Genomic DNA, 18,140 nt, shown 5'->3' on the forward strand with positions numbered 1-18,140 from the left:
ACCATGTCCCTCTCTAGGCTAGTAATATCTACCCTCAGTCACTGGCTTTACCACTCTGGCGGAGAAAATTGCTCGGGAGCCCAAGCCAGTTTTTTCCATGATTTAACCCTTAATTTTAACACCTACAGCTCCCAAATTTTGCACACACAAACTACTAACATTATTAGTGAGAGATATGTAAAAATATAATGGATATGAAATGGTTGTATGTAAACCATGTCTCATATCCTGTCAGGTTTGGCGAGGAGATAGCAAAAGCCGGCAACTGAATTACCAGCTTTTATGTCATCTAGCTCTGTATTAAATAAATATATATATATATATATATATATATATATATATATATATATATATATATATATATATATATATATATATATATATATATATATATATATATATATATTTGGACACACCTTCTCATTTAATGATTTTTCTGTATTTTCATGACTATAAAAATTGTACATTCACATTGAAGACATCAAAACTATGAATTAACACATGTGGAATTATATACTTAACAAAAAAGTGTGAAACCACTGAAATTATGTCTTATATTCTAGGTTCTTCAAAGTAGCCACCTTTTGCTTTGATGACAGCTTTGCACACTCTTGGCATTCTCTTGATTAGCTTCAAGCGGTAGTCACCGGGAATGGTTTTCACTTCACAGGTGTGCCCTGTCAGGTTTAATAAGTGGGATTTCTTGCCTTATAAATGGGGTTGGGACCATCAGTTGTGTTGTGCAGAAGTCCGGTGGATACACAGCTGATAGTCCTACTGAATAGACTGTTAGAATTTGTATTATGGCAAGAAAAAAGCAGCTAAGTAAAGAAAAACGAGTGGCCATCGTTACTTTAAGAAATGAAAGTCAGTCAGTCTGAAAAATTGGGAAAACTTTGAAAGTGTCCCCAAGTGCAGTTGCAAAAACCATCAAGCGCTGCAAAGAAACTCGCTCACATGAGGACCGCCCCAGGAAAGGAAGACCAAGAGTCACCTCTGCTTCTGAGGATAAGTTTATCCGAGTCACCAGCCTAATTAACATGTGTTAATTCATAGTTTTGATGCCTTCAGTGTGAATGTACAATTTTCGTAGTCATGAAAATACAGAAAAATCTTTAAATGAGAAGGTGTGTCCAAACTTTTGGTCTGTACTATATATATGTGTGTGTGTGCGCGTGTGTGTCTCACTGGCCCTATATATATATATATATATATATATATATATATATATATATATATATATATTTATATATCTAATATATAATTGCCTAGAATACTACTTCCTGCAATTTGTGCCAACTTCCGTGGCTTTGTCCGGAGCTATTGTCCGGAGCTAATGTCCGTAGCTAATGTCCGGAGATAAGTGACGTCACCAGTGTCCTACACCCAGGCAGAGCACAGTGGCCCCAGGCAGAGCACAGGGGCCCCAGGCAGAACATGGGGCCCCAGGCAGAGCACAGGGGCCCCAGGCAGCATATGGGGCCCCAGGCAGAGCACAGGGGCCCCAGGCAGCATATGGGGCCCCAGGCAGAGCACAGTGGCCCCAGGCAGAGCACACACCAAATCGGAGGCCGAGGGGCCCCGCCAACCAAATCAGAGGCCGAGGAGCCCCGCCCACCAAATTGAAGGCCGAGCGGCCCCGCCCACCAAAGCGGAGGCCGAGGGGCCCGACCCCGCCCACCAAAGCGGAGGCCGAGGGGCCCCGACTACCACATCGGAGGCCGAGGGGCCCCGCCCACCAAATCGGAGGCCGAGGGTCCCCGCCCACCAAATCGGAGGCCGAGGGTCCCCGCCCACCAAATCGGAGGCCGAGTGTCCCCGCCCACCAAATTGGAGGCCGAGGATCCCCGCCCACCAAATCGGAGGCCGAGGGTCCCCGCCCACCAAATCGGAGGCCGAGGGTCCCCGCCCACCAAATCGGAGGCCGAGGGTCCACACCAACCAAATCGGAGGCCGAGGGGCCCCGCCCACCAAATCGAAGGCCGAGGGGCCCCGCCCACCAAAGCGGAGGCCGAGGGTCCCCGCACACCAAATCGGAGGCAGAGGGACCCCGCCCACCAAATCGGAGGCCGAGGGGCCCCGCCCACCAAATCGGAGGCCGAGGGTCCCCGCCCACCAAATCGGAGGCCGAGGGGCCCCGCCCACCAAATCGGAGGCTGAGGGTCCCCGCCCACCAAATCGGAGGCCGAGGGTCCCCGACCACCAAAGCGGAGGCCGAGGGGCCCCGCCCACCACATCGGAGGCCGAGGGGCCCCGCCCACCAAATCGGAGGCCGAGGGTCCCCGCCCACCAAATCGGAGGCCGGTCCCCGCCCACCAAATCGGAGGCTGAGGGTCCCCACCCACCAAATCAGAGGACGAGGGGCCCCACCAACCAAATCGGAGGCCGAGGAGCCCCGCCCACCAAAAGTAAGTGCGGCCCCAAAAGTAAGTGCGCCCCCGGGTGCAAAAGTAAGTGCGCCCTTGGGTGCAAAAGTAAGTGCGCCCCCGGGTGCAAAAGTAAGTGCGCCCCCGGGTACAAAAGTAAGTGCGCCCCCGGGTGCAAAAGTAAGTGCGCCCCCGGGTGCAAAAATAAGTGCGCCCCCGGGTGCAAAAGTAAGCGCGCCCCCGGCCCCGGGTGCAAAAGTAAGCGCGCCCCCCAGTCCCGTGTGTGAAAAGTGCTGCTGTAAAGCTGGTAGCGCTGTTCAAGCACCATGTATTTCCTTCAGGAAATGCCCATCTAATATATATTATATTGCCTAGAATACTACTTCCTGCAATTTGTGCCAACTTCCGTGGCTTTGTCCGGAGCTAATGTCCGGAGATAATGTCCGGAGCTAATGTCCGGAGATAATGTCCGGAGCTAATGTCCGGAGCTAATGTCCGGAGATAAGTGATGTCACCAGTGTCCTACACTCAGGCAGAGCACAGGGGCCCCAGGCAGCATATGGGGCCCCAGGCAGAGCACAGTGGCCCCAGGCAGAGCACAGGGGCCCCAGGCAGCAAATGGGGCCCCAGGCAGAGCACAGTGGTCCCAGGCAGAGCACAGGGGCCCCAGGCAGCCTATGGGGCCCCAGGCAGAGCACAGTGGCCCCAGGCAGAGCACAGGGGCCCCAGGCAGCATATGGGGCCCCAGGCAGAGCACAGGGGCCCCAGGCAGCATATGGGGCCCCAGGCAGAGCACAGTGGCCCCAGGCAGAGCACAGGGGCCCCAGGCAGAACATGGGGCCCCAGGCAGAGCACAGGGGCCCCAGGCAGAGCACAGGGGCCCCAGGCAGCATATGGGGCCCCAGGCAGAGCACAGGGGCCCCAGGCAGAGCACAGGGGCCCCAGGCAGCATATGGGGCCCCAGGCAGAGCACAGGGGCCCCAGGCAGAGCACAGGGGCCCCAGGCAGAACATGGGGCCCCAGGCAGCATATGGGGCCCCAGGCAGAGCACAGGGGCCCCAGGCAGCATATGGGGCCCCAGGCAGAGCACAGTGGCCCAGGCAGCATATGGGGCCCCAGGCAGAGCACAGTGGCCCCAGGCAGAGCACAGGGGCCCCAGGCAGCATATGGGGCCCCAGGCAGAGCACAGTGGTCCCAGGCAGAGCACAGGGGCCCCAGGCAGCTAATGGGGCCCCAGGCAGAGCACAGTGGCCCCAGGCAGAACATGGGGCCCCAGGCAGAGCACAGTGGCCCCAGGCAGAGCACAGGGGCCCCAGGCAGAACATGGGGCCCCAGGCAGAGCACAGGGGCCCCAGGCAGAGCACAGGGGCCCCAGGCAGCATATGGGGCCCCAGGCAGAGCACAGGGGCCCCAGGCAGCATATGGGGCCCCAGGCAGAGCACAGTGGCCCCCGGCAGAGCACAGGGGCCCCAGGCAGCATATGGGGCCCCAGGCAGAGCACAGTGGTCCCAGGCAGAGCACAGTGGCCCCAGGCAGCCTATGGGGCCCCAGGCAGAGCACAGTGGCCCCAGGCAGAACATGGGGCCCCAGGCAGAGCACAGGGGCCCCAGGCAGCATATGGGGCCCCAGGCAGAGCACAGTGGTCCCAGGTAGAGCACAGGGGCCCCAGGCAGCCTATGGGGCCCCAGGCAGAGCACAGGGGCCCCAGGCAGCATATGGGGCCCCAGGCAGAGCACAGGGGCCCCAGGCAGCATATGGGGCCCCAGGCAGAGCACAGTGGCCCCAGGCAGAGCACAGGGGCCCCAGGCAGAACATGGGGCCCCAGGCAGAGCACAGGGGCCCCAGGCAGAGCACAGGGGCCCCAGGCAGCATATGGGGCCCCAGGCAGAGCACAGGGGCCCCAGGCAGCATATGGGGCCCCAGGCAGAGCACAGCGATATTTTGGACCACTGTGCGGTGTTTCAGACCCCCTGTGTGATGTCTGGGGCCCTGTTCTTAAGTATATTAAAGATTAAAGTAACGTATATTAAAGTATATTATAGATCAAATTTGACATGTTTATGAGCACCATTGAGTGATATACTCAAGAATGACATAATTTTTCAACATTTTATGGTTTCAAACTGTAAACACTCAGAGTTTTTTTTACTTCAACCAGAAAACCTTAACGGTTCATAAAAAACTTGACTGTTCAGGATATGATAAAAGTCATAGTATTCTGAATCTTTAACTTATAAAGATACCTTTACATGGGGTGATTATTGGTTCCAGAGAGGCTTTCGGCCGATAATCGTACACATGGCTGGTGACAGGACAATACAATATAAACGTTCAAAGGTAAACACTGATAACATTAAAATCTAATATATAATTGCCTAGAATACTACTTCCGGCAATTTGTGCCAACTTCCGTGGCTTTGTCCGGAGATAATGTCCGGAGATAAGTGACATCACCAGCGTCCTACACCCGCTCAGGGTGGACAAAGATATATGCCTTCGTGGTGCGCGGCACTTTTCTGATTGGTTGCCGCCTGCCGCGAGCGACCAATCAGAAATGTGCCGTACTGTCAAGAATTGTCAAGAGCTGGTGAGTGCAGCCATTTTTTGTTCTTTCTTACTATTATTTATTAATTGTATTATTCTTACATTTGAATAAATAAAGTATATATGGATTCTAGACTCCCGATTCTTTAGAATCGGGCTGCCATCTAGTATATATATAACTGTATATATGTTTTCACGAGTATTTGAGCCCATGGATCCATTCTATGTCCATTTTTCAAGCCGGCGAGAAAATCTCACCGTACGGATGCCATACGGATGACACATGGAGAAAAAAATCGCATCCTCGCATTGAATACGGATCACTGTTCAGGAACTTTTTTGTGTATCTCGGCCATAAAAAAGGACCGTATTTCTATACGCTAGGTGTGACGCCGGCGTAATGTGTAACCCTATCCTCGTACACTGCAACAAGTCTCAGTAGGTCTTAAAGGCTATTGCCAAGTTTGCTCCCCCACCGATCCTGAGAATGCACCTCCCCTCCATTCATTTTCTGGGACCCATAGAGAATAAACACACACCTCTGCTCCATTCAGATGGGGCTCTTGGGATCGGTGAAGGTATAATTGGTCGGATCCCCAGCAGTCGTGAAATTATCCCCTATTCTATGGATAAGGGATAAGTTCACAACGCGGCATAAACCCTTTAACTCATAAATATTGGACAAGGTCTCCATTACCATCTAATGTTGTGTGCTCATGTTCTTTGCTCACCTCTTAATTCAAGTTCCACAATGCCACTTTCATCTTCAAGCCCATCGATGACCTCACACTTGTACTTTCCATAATCCTCCAGACGTAGATCAGTGATAACCAGGGACACCTCATTGGGCTTCTTTTGATGTAAGTGTACTCGACCTTTATATTCTCCAAAACTACGATGCCTTAAACCAATGGCCACCAGCACATCCTTCTCCTTGGTGTTATCCTTGTGGAGCTTGGCCCACTTGAAGCGGAGTCTTCTTGGAGACTGTAGTTCTGGTTCATAGTGGAATGTACATGGCAGTGTGATGTTACCTCCCCGGTAGGCGAAGAGGGCGTCTTCTGGAGTATTAACCACAAGTTTCACACCATTGAACTGAATTACTGTAACACAAAACAAAAATGAAGAAAATTTACAAAGCTGGAATTATGATGGGAACTGTACGCCACTTTTATGGCATAGAAAGGATGTAATAATTTGTAACTTTTTTTTCTTTAAAATAACCCACGTCACAAGTACCTTAACACCATGTTCACACGTTCAGTATTTGGTGAGTTTGTTACCTCAGTATTTGTAAGCCAAAACCAGGAGTGGGTGATAAATACAGAAATGGTGATGTCTCTCTATTATACTTTTCCTCTGATTGTTCCTTTTCTGGTTTTGGCTTATAAATACTGAGGTAAAATACTGACCAAATACTGAGTGTGTGAACGTGGCCTAAAGGACTGTGGATTTTATTTCCTGCTCTTCATTTTACAGTGATCATGTCCCCTTCTCCACACTTATCACTAACTGCACCTCTGAGGAGACCGCTATACACCAAGCTTCATAGCAGCTGGATTTCCAGATACCATGGCCTCATGTCTGGACACAATGGTGATATACAGATAATGTGACATGCATAACTAAGGAAACACTTCTGAAGAAGTAACCTGGAGCTGTGTTACCAATTTAGTAACATAATAACATAGTTAGTAAGGCCGAAAAAAGACATTTGTCCATCCAGTTCAGCCTATATTCTATCAGAATAAATCCCCAGATCTACGTCCTTCTAAATAACCTAATAACTGTAAGATACAATATTGTTACCCCCCAGGAAGACATCCAGGCCTCTCTTGAGCCCCTCGACTGAATTCACCATCACCTTCTCCTCAGGCAAGGAATTCCAGATTCTCACTGCCATAACAGTAAAGAATCCTCTTCTATGTTGGTGGAAAAACCTTCTCTCCTCCAGACCCAGAGAATGCCCCCTTGTGACCGTCACCTTCCTTGGTATAAACAGATCCTCGGAGAGATATTTTATTGTCCCCTTATACACTTATACATGGTTATTAGATCGCCCCTCAGTCGTCTTTTTTCTAGACTAAATAATCCTAATTTTGCTAATCTCTCTGGGTATTGTAGTTCCCCCATCCCCTTTATTAATTTTGTTGCCCTCCTTTGTACTCGCTCTACTTCCATTAACATGAGCTTTACTTCTATCATTCATAAAAGTATAATCAAATGTAATAAAACTTACATTACCTATGCACAAAATGCTTCACTGATTCCTGAAGAACATTGCTACTATGTACATTGCCAGAAGTGCCTGAAACACTAGGCACAATGTCACTGACGGCTATTCTGATCAGTGACCACTAGAGGGAGCCAATTTGTAACTTTAACAACCACTAAGTTTACAGAATCGGAGCAATTCCAGCACTTTGTTGAAATCCAGAGAAGAACAAGCAAATATTTAGGATTTTAAATAAAGTATCTATAAAGCTTTACAATTGAAGTGTGAATCTAGGAAAGTTGGAAATTGGCAGTTTGTGTGCCAGATTCTACAAACTCAAGAAATGAGGGTCATGAGTGGATAATGATCTTGTGTTACTCCTAACCAGTCCCCATAGCTTAGGCTGGTTTCACACTTGCGTTTAAAAACGCAGCGTTTTAAAAAAAAAAAACGCAGGTGGTGAAAAAACGCATGTAAACGCGTGCAAACACTGCGTTTTTTAGACGCATTCGTTTTTGCATGCAGTAAAAAAACGCGGGGTTTTGACGCGTTTACATGCGTTTTTCCTGCGTTTGCGTTTTTGAAACGCATGCTGAGAAGTGTGTGACAGCTGCCAATCATCAAAATCAACTAGAAAACCCACTATTAATAGAATTAGCTAGGGTTAGTGTTAGGGGTAGGGTTAGGGTTAGTGTTAGGGTTTGGATCCCTAGGGTTAGGGTTAGGGGTAGCTTTTTATTAGAAGAATGTCCTGGTCACCAGGTCACTGATAAGCCACCCCCCACCATCAAGGTGATAAAGGGATCCAAACCCTAACCCTAACCCTAGGAATCCAAACCCTAACCCTACCCCTAACCCTGACCAAAGGGATCCCAACTCTAACCCTAACCCTAAACCTAACGCTAGGGATCCTAGGGATCCATAGGGATTGGCTATTATGTTGACCTGGTGACCAGGACATTCTTGTAATAAAAAGCTTTGTTCAATGTGGACACCCCAAGATATACGGTATTGCTATAGAGTACTAAAAATATAAACTCGGAGAGTATTCACTGTCATATTGTTAGGGTTAGGGTTAAGGTTAGGGTTAGGGTTTGGATCCCTAGGGTTAGGGTTAGGGTTAGGGTTAGAATCCCTTTATCACCTTGATGGTGGGGGGTGGCTTATCAGGGTGTATTCTTGTTTTTTTCTATAAAAACGCATGTGTTTAAAACGCAAGCAAACGCATGTACGCAAAAACGCATGCGTTTCCATAGACATCAATATATTTTTTTACGCAAATCAAATGCAAACAAACGCATGCGTTTCCATGCGTCAAAAAAAGCCTCTGAAAATTACTACATGTTGCATTTCTGCGACAGAACGCATGCAGCAAAAAAACGCATGCGTCGTTAAACGCGGCCAAACGCGTACAAAAAACGGCATGCGTTTTTAATGTTAAACATAGGGGAAAAAACGCATGCGTTTTTTTCGGTACAAACGCTGCAGATCAAAACGCAAGTGTGAAACCAGCCTTACTTGTCAGTAGTGATGAGCTAATATACTCGTTAATCGAGATTTCCCGAGCACGCTCGGGTGACCACGGAGTATTTTTTAGTGCTCGGAGATTTAGTTTTCCTCACCGCAACTGAATGATTTACATCTCTTAGCCAGCTTGATTACATGTGGGGATTTCCTAGCAACCAGGCAACCCCCACATGTACTTATGCTGGCTAGCAGATGTAAATCAGTCAGCTGTGGAGGTGAAAACTAAATCTCCGAGCACTAAAAAATACTCGGAGGTCACCTGAGCGTGCTCGGGAAATCTCGAGTAACGAGTATATTCGCTCATCACTACTTGTTGGCTAATTCTCAAAAATAACAATATGTATATGGAAGATATGGCGAGTTAACTCTTATCATTCCTGATTTATTATTTTTAGCAATTCTTTTAAAACATGTTCTAGCTCCATGCCTGTGAACCGCTACACAAAGTATGTTTTACATTATCATTTTTATTTCTGTAGCACTCTGGCCAGTATTTGCACCAGCTGTCTTCAACTAAGGAACAAGGCCAGGAAGCAAAACTAATGCCAATCCTAGCAGAATCCCGACAGCAGTGTCTGATCCTCGTCCCAGCAAATCATAAAACCACACCGATCTCCAGACAAAGAAATAGCGGCGACCTTGCTGCTTCTTGCCCTCAGCACGATCTCACAACATGTTCATTGTTGCAATCAGATCCTTTGTATGAACACCTACAGTACTGCATAACTGCATGAACATCAGTCCCATAATATAGTCTGATAATAAGAAGAACTGCCTGTATATGTGGAAGGTATAGAATGGTGCAATAATAGCATAGAAAGCCTGGGATATTCAGATTCTAGCCTTTCATAAGACAATGGGCTGCCGCAGAAGCAGGCCCAGACTGTCACAAAGCAGCTTTATTTACTGACAGAAGAGAGATTAAGGCTTCGTTCCCACCATGAGTTTTTATTGAGTTTTTTATGCTGCGTACTTTCGCTAAACAAAAAGCAGAGTATTAGGCTGTGTTCACACGTTGCAGATTATTCGCGTTTTTTTCGCGTTTTTTCCCTATAAAAACGCTATAAAACCGCAAATAATCTGCTTATATTATGCATCCTATCATTTTTAATGAATTCTGCACTTTTTGTACACATGATGCGTTTTTTTCCGCGGTAAAAACGCATCGCGGTAAAAAACGCAGCATGTTCATTAATTTTGCGGGTTTTTTGCGGATTTCCCACTTAAAATGCATTGGGAAGTGTCCGGGAAAAAACGCGGCAAAAACGCGTCAAAACCGCGGCAAAAACGCGGCAAAATCGCGGCAAAAACGCACGCCTAAGGCTATGTGCACACGTTCAGGATTTCTTGCAGAAAATTCTGGAGAATTCCGGACATTTTCTGCAAGAAATCCGCAAGAAAACCGCGTGCGTTTTTGCCGCGATTTTGCCGCGGTTTTGACGCGTTTTTGCCGCGGTTTTGACGCGTTTTTGCCGCGTTTTTTCCCGGACACTTCCCAATGCATTTTAAGTGGGAAATCCGCAAAAAACCCGCAAAATTAATGAACATGCTGCGTTTTTTACCGCGATGCGTTTTTACCACGGAAAAAAACGCATCATGTGTACAAAAAGTGCAGAATTCATTAAAAATGATAGGATGCATAATATAAGTAGATTATTTGCGGTTTTATAGCGTTTTTATAGGGAAAAAACGCGAAAAAAACGCGAATAATCTGCAACGTGTGAACACAGCCTTATAGTTCCAGCAAAGTGGGTGGGATTTATCGAAATCTCATGATGCCCACTGGGCTGTTTTTACACAATGTAAACTGAGGTTTAAAATTCGTAAGGGTATGTTCCCACAGTCAGTAATCGGCAGCGCATTGGACGCAGCACATGTCCGCTCTGTCCAAAGTGCTGCCGGCTTGTGAACACAGGCAATTCCGCATGTGTTCATTGATCCGTGCAGAATCACTGCTTCCTATACATTGGACTGGTGATATTTGTCTTGCGGAGACTGAGTGTAAGATAAATAGATATGCTGCTGTCTAGAAAGAGGCGCCGCATGTCTGTCTCTGCAGGGAAGAAGGAGGCGTCCGTGCACCCATAGTGGGCATGGGATTTCTTGAAATCCCATCCACTATGCTGTAACATCTGGCCGCTGCGGGTTGGACGCTGCAGATGTACGCAGCGTCCAACCCACAGCATTTACTGATCGTGGGAACATACCCTAACACGTTAGCTTCTTTTTTGGGCGCTAAGAGATTTCTTTCCCCAACAAAATTGCATTCGATGCGGAAAAAACGCAAATGCAATATTAGTGACTTATCAATAAAGTTTTGGCAAAGCTAAATACCAAGAAGTAAGGAAATATATCAAAAACTAAACAGATTTGTATAAAACAGGAGATACAATAACAGACAAATCCTTCAGCATCAAAATCGTGATAAGAACGCTGTCAAAAACTCGATTAAAAAAATGCAAGTAATCTAAATTAATTGGTGAAAAAATGTTGTAGAAAATATGCAACACCAAAACTCATTGTGGGAAAGTAGCATTAAGCATATAAGTCCTCCATGCTACAATAGTAGGGAAAATTAGCAATTCTGAACAAGGGAGAGACTCATAGTCTTAGGCCGGAGACACACTGGTGCGAGAGACGGCCGAGTCTCGCTGGTTAAAAGCAAGCTGTGGCACCTGCATTCCGGAGCGGAGCGTGCGGCTCCATAGCAATACATGGAGCTGCACGCTCAGCTCCGGAATGCAGGTGCCACAGCTTGCTTTTAACCAGCGAGACTCGGCCGTCTCTCGCACCAGTGTGTCTCCGGCCTTAGAATCAATAATATTTTTGGTTGGAGTCCAACTCCCCCACCATCCAGCTGATTGGTGGGGCCACCCCATGCTTCACTACTTACCAAGAGCAGAACTCTATGGCTGTGGCTGGGCTTAGTATTACAGAATGGTCCGGTTCACTTGGCTGTCGTTATCTGCAGTACCAAGTACAGCCACCAAAAAATGCATGGTGCTGGAGGGCAGCAAATCCTTCACTGTTTACCGGGCACAGCTCCTTTATTTACCGGGTGTATTTACTAGTACTACAGCTCTCTGCACCTCAGTAACATTAAAGGGATTCCGCCAGCGGGTTTTTGTGATGAAATCTGAAAGTACCATGATGCGGTAGAGATGCGGATTCCAGTGATGTGTCACTTACTGACCTGTATTTTGCTGTTTAAGCACAATCACTATTTTACTAGCAGAATATAATCACTACAAGACAAGCTGTCTCGTGCCTCCTAGTCCAAGCATGCCTCCATCTCTGATTAGCAGCTTTCTGTCACTACACAATGTACATAGAAATCTGCCAATCAGTGGTGGGGTGGGGGTTATACACAGCTCAACATCTCAGCCCTGCTCAATCTGCAGCAGAGAAACCTGGGATTCTATCATAACTGCTGTACCTACATAATGCTGCTGACAGATTACAAAGGAAAAACCTGTTGCTAGATTCCCTTTAAGTGAATATGAAGTCAGTTGCATTATCAGTCACACCTACATTAATATGGCACAGTGTTCCTGAAATCTCTCTGGTTCTCTCTCCATGCTCTCAGTGATACTGACAACATCGGGAGAGGGTTGTAGACATCTGTTAAAGTAAGAGGGGAGTGTTTCTTGTTGGGAAAATAAAAAAGGCTATACTCAAGATGGAAAGCAAATAGAGAGGAAATACTAGATTGGAGTTGGGATGGAACATTAAATCAAGTGAAGACTCCAGTACCCTGGATACAACACACAAAGCTCACATCCAGCATGTATTACAGGGAGAGACGCTCCCACAAGAAAAAAATCTGACACTTGAGTCAGGTAACAAACTGCATATTAGGGGGGTCTGAAAATGAATGGAGACTGCATACTGAAACTTAGTTTAATTTAATTAAATAATAGGAACCACTAAAAAACATAAAAATATTTTTTTTCCATGTCAAGTGTCCATAGCCTTTAAAGAAGAAGTCCCATCAAAATTGTTATCCTCTTAATATATTGTAATCTACATATTATACATCACTGTGTACTTACAATTGCTCATTTTACATTTCTACCCAGCTAATTCTTTTGTTTTCATTAGGTCTATGACACATGATTAATAACTGACTAGCTGAATTCTTCTAAGCTCTATGTAGAAACAAGAAGTCAGTTTTCTCTGTATGAGTCAAAACTGCAAAAGTCCTTGGCGGGGGGGGGGATGGGGGGGAGCAACTGGGTCAGGAGTGGAAGAGGAGATGATAAATGCAGGAACAAGAGACTTCCTATTTCTACATAGAGCAAACAAAAAGAAATTAATTAGCTGGGTAGAAAGGCAAAATGAGCAATTGTAAGTACACAATGCCATATAATATAATGATTGGAATATATTGAGAGGATAAAATATTGATGGGAGTACTCATTTAATAGTTATATTGAATTAATAAGTAATTTCCAATATACTTTGTGATTCAGCGTATTTTGAGATCTGTTTGATGGTGGTTGGTTGGTGAATGGAAACAAATTACAAGAGACTGAAAACCGATTCTAACCTAGTAGTACGTCACTTGACAAATGATATGGCTTTAATACTAGAGGTGAGGACCATCCCAAATTGGGTCACCATGACATGGTGGGATGGCCTTTACGTTTTTTTAATCAAACTTATGTTAACTAAGCCCCCATATTATTTTCTTAGGGTACCGTCACACATTGAAATTTTCATCGCTGCGACGGCACGATTCGTGACGTCGCAGCGTCGTATAATCATCGCTCCAGCGTCGTAGACTGCGGTCACACGTTGCAATCACGGCGCTGGAGCGATGCCGAAGTCCCCGGGTAACCAGGGTAAACATCGGGTAACTAAGCGCAGGGCCGCGCTTAGTAACCCGATGTTTACCCTGGTTACCAGCGTAAACGTAAAAAAACAAACAGTACATACTCACCCGTCGGTGTCCTTCAGGTCCTTTGCCGTCTGCTTCCTGCTCTGAGTGCAGCCGTACAGTGAGAGCAGAGCGCAGCACCGCTGTGATCTGCTCTCACTTTCCGGCCGGCACTCAGAGCAGAAAGCAGACGGCAAAGGACCTGAAGGACACCGACGGGTGAGTATGTACGGTTTGTTTTTTTACGTTTACGCTTGTAACCAGGGTAAACATCGGGTTACTAAGCGCGGCCCTGCGCTTAGTTACCCGATGTTTACCCTGGTTACAAGCGAAGACATCGCTGGATCGCTGTCACACACAACGATCCAGCGATGTCAGCGGGTGATCAAGCGACGAAAGAAAGTTCCAAACGATCTGCTACGACGTACGATTCTCAGCAGGGTGTCTGATCGCAGTAGCGTGTCAGACACAGCGATATCGTAACGATATCGCTAGAACGTCAGGAATCGTAACGTCGTAGCGATGGAAATTTCAATGTGTGACGGTACCCTTACACTATAGCTATTTATTTGTTTACTGAACGGTGTTAGCTTACTTTGTTTTTATCTTGGGCTTTGCCTGTTTATTGTGCCTACACTCTGCATGCATAACAACTTATATTCCAGTTCATCTCTTTAGCTTTTTGTTTCAGTTTTGTGCACTCTGCGCAGATAAAGTTTGTGCCTCCCATTTTCTTTGAGCTGGTCATTAAATTCATCTGGTTTCCAAATGACTGGGTATCCATTAGCTGTACCTCAGTCCTTCTCAACCCTTATTCACATGTACGTCACGTGACAAATGGTAAGGTTTCTAATATTAGAGGATAGGACCGTTCCGAGCAGGGTCACCTTGACATGGTTGAATGGCTTATTTTGTTGTTATCTTGGGTTTTTCTACTATAATGTTTGGCAACTTTGTTTTATTACACAACAATCCCCACTCAGCATAATTGAAGCAAAAGAGGATCCAAGAGTATATTCAACCATAAAATCAATTTATTAAATGATTAAACGTTATAAAAGGTGGAAGACCAGAGTATCACTATTCAAGCAGGAAGAATGTATGGGGATAATAATAGTAGTAGTATAACCAAAAAAACGCACAGGTAAAATTAATGTGATGTTTAAGCCTGAGATATACTATCTTGGAGCCTGTTTTGGGAAAACGCCTTTGCTTAACTTTGTTTTATTGCAGTAGGTAATATAGTCAAGGTTAGAGCTACAAGTCTTCAGCCCAACACATCAGCATGATTTTAGTTGCTGCATGCCAATTACCTGATATTTGTCATATGTTTGGATGAAGAGTTGCCCATGATATGCCTACAATAAGGGTCTACTCTTTAAACCTATGATTCTTTCCTGTAAAATCTGCACTGGCGACAATCAAGTTTTTAGCGTTTTGATTTTCAGGTAAAATGGTTAGAGAGCCTGTACACTCGTTTACATTTCATATGGAAATCATGTTGCTTTAGACTAATACTACAAAAACTCGAACCTGAACAAAGCATATAGTACGGTATATCCATTCTAGAACTGCGATGTGCCCCAAATATCACAGGAAAGGTCACCATTTTGGTGATAAATGGCCCTCGTTCATCATTATCCTCTTTTCGGTGTTTCCAGGGTTATTTCTGACTATAATGAGTGTTAGAAAATGCTGTCTTTGCTGAGTGGCAGCTTGACATATCGCCATCATTGTAAGAAGGCTCAGCCATCGCTGCAGTCTGTAAAGTATACTTCACACATGCTCATTACCTGTCCCATCACAGGTCTGATTCTCAGGAACTGGCACAGTCTAAGTTATGATTAGAAGGAGCAGCGGCAGCACTCACTGTAAGTGACGGGACTTAATCCAAGAATTTCCTGCTGAAGGGAGATGAACATCTTACTTCGAACTACAGAGAATAATGCATCCATGCAAACGGGGACCATGTACTAATTCACCGGAGGGGCAGTTACTCTGCTTGTCTAAAGCTGTTTATAACACAATGAAGGTGGCACAGAAAGTGGGCGCATTGTGCCATCAAGATGTTTGTTAGCTCTACATACTGTACATAGAAAAAATGGAGTGCTGACTTCATGAATATAAACAATTTTTTTTTTTATTTAATCAAAATCAATAATAAAGAAAACATGTACAGGGTGTACATCAAGAAGGAAACAACAAGTGTCACCTGGGGAGCACTCACAGTACTTGGGCTGTCATAGCACAGAGGAATAATTTAAAGTATATAAAGGATATTATACATCCAGCAGATAAATATCCATCACCTCAAAAGAGCATAAAATAACCACAGCAGACGACAAAAAGTTATCAGTATAACTCAAGTACATCCATAGCTTCTCTATATATACTTATCCTAAGAGAGGTAATGTGTAATGGTAGCTCATATATATCTAAAGTCCATATTACATCCATGCATTTTCCTCTGGGGACATATCTTACCTATATTTAAGGTGACCAGTGATCCCTGGATGCCCCGACGTTCGTTTCTCACAGGGGATTTTTGACAAATCACAGCTCTCAGCAACCACATATATGACCTCAATTTCCACTGCACCAGGGCAATCAGGATGAGCAAGGTAAAGAGCCAGATTTGGTGCATCTAATGTGATGCGCCAATTCTGAAGTGGCTGCAGACTTCTATTTTTTAGCTGGGGAGAGTCCAATAGCCATGGATCTTCCCAGCCTGATAATAGAAGCACGCAACTGTCTGCTTTATCTGTGGTGGTTTTACAAAATAGGGGGGACCCCAAGCTGTTTTTTTTTAATTTAATTATTTATAAAAGGCAACACTGTGAAAATCAGAAAACATCCCGCTATTCACAGATGCCCGGTGTTGACTACCATTGTCATTATCGTCGCCTGGTCTCTCTGGTCGCAGGGAGACCAGGCGAGGATGAAGACAGTTGTAGTCAGCACCCGGCATCTGTGAATAGCACTAATTTTCCTGCTTTTCCAAGTTGCCGGAGTATTTCATTCTGGTATGTGTCACATGAATGTCATCAGCGTGCAGATGTCGGTAAGCATTTCCTCTGTGCTGCTGGAAAAAAAAGAACACCTGTGGGTTTTTCGTATGGATACACGGTCCGTGTGAAAAATCTGATGCGTGCGCACCACCATTGGCATGCGTGTGTCCGTATTTGTGGAGCTTAAAAAACGGACGTGTGAAGGGTGCCTAGGTAATAATCAAAGCCTTTCTATGAGTAGTGGTAACCTTATATGACTCTGAGCCAAATATAAGCATAATGTATTATAGTAGCAGAGTGCAATAATCCCACACCTGTCATGGTCTAGGTAGGTATTTTTTAAAGGGAATTTGTCATGTCCCCAAATGTTATTAACCTGCAGATATAGGTTTAAGGGCAGAGACAGACTGCCCTATTTCTCCTGCGAGAATCGCATAGTACACCTTGTACAGGCTGTCGGCTCTCCTGACCTGAGCTTGAGAGCTGCATAGAAATACATCATACTGTCTTGCTCAGATCAGGAGAGGTGCCAGGCCAGCGCGTGCAGTGCGATGCTACATTCAGGTCAGAGGGCGCAATGACGCCATGTAGGTGTCCCTGTCATGTCCCACGACTTGGGAAATCATTCAATGTTTGCATTGCTTGTGTTCTATCCTTCTTTCTAGGCAGAAGTTTGCTTTTCCCTGTATTTTGTCCCAACTCTCTCACTGTAGTCCTGTGATGTATGTTTGTTCACGCCCTTATTCTCCATTTTGTCATCATTCCTCCATCTGTATGCATCCTACTACATGTCCTCTGTTGAATATTCCTTTTTACCTGCTACTTTCATCATAATACAAGAATTTCGGTTAAAGCAATCCTCTTTTCCTGGAGTCTTCTTACATGAGAACGTGGCTGAGTTAAGCTATCTGATAAATCGGTATGAACGTGAGTACAGGTCAATACGGAAGCGCCCAAAAGAATAGGTCTATCCAGGCACCACTGCGTTCTACATATCCATGAGTCAGAATAGTAAAAAGGAATATCCTGCCTTCAGAGACAGTAACTCAAGGTCTGTGCTGAACCTCAGTGGAAAAGGACATTTCCCAGATACACAGTAACCCAGTTCCCAGCCAGACCCCAGCGTGCATAGAAGCACACACTGCAGATAAACAGTGAGAAGTATAACCCTCATCATCCACTCTTCCTGCCTGCAAACAAATCATGTCTGAAGCGAGGTATACAATGTCCCTACCAGACTTACAAACACAGGAAAGAGACCTAGATCCCCATCCACCAGCTAGTGAAAGGGGAAAACGTACAGTCAAACCTACATGGAAAGTCATGGAGAATTTAGAGACTGAAAAATGTGTTGTATATCGTGATGTGTCTTCACTATGGGAGAAAGTGCTGAGTCACATAGACACTGTATCAAAGCCTGCTTCTCATGAGTTACCACTTGAGGGAGCCCTAGAACAATTATGCACAGCATACCAAATGTATATGGAGAAGACTGACCAATACATTATTCTCCTGAAAAAACTGAATCTGCCAGAGACTTTAAACGAATTGCAAAGTTTCCAGCAGCTTAATTCTGAAAGAGACTACACCGTACGCGACAT

General features: G+C 45.6%; 1 protein-coding gene across 2 annotated transcripts in view; it reads right to left on the minus strand.

Moving 5' to 3' along the window:
- HAPLN3 (hyaluronan and proteoglycan link protein 3) overlaps positions 1-18,140 on the minus strand; it is a 230,377-nt gene that overhangs the window by 15,462 nt on the left and 196,775 nt on the right. For both annotated transcript variants that reach the window (XM_077263462.1, XM_077263461.1), the window contains exon 3: positions 5,642-6,013. In XM_077263462.1, coding sequence (XP_077119577.1) covers positions 5,642-6,013 — 372 coding nt within the window. The remainder of the gene's footprint in view (positions 1-5,641; positions 6,014-18,140) is intronic.

This window comes from Ranitomeya variabilis, chromosome 5 (assembly GCF_051348905.1).
Source record: "Ranitomeya variabilis isolate aRanVar5 chromosome 5, aRanVar5.hap1, whole genome shotgun sequence".
NCBI classification, from domain to species: Eukaryota; Metazoa; Chordata; class Amphibia; order Anura; family Dendrobatidae; genus Ranitomeya; species Ranitomeya variabilis.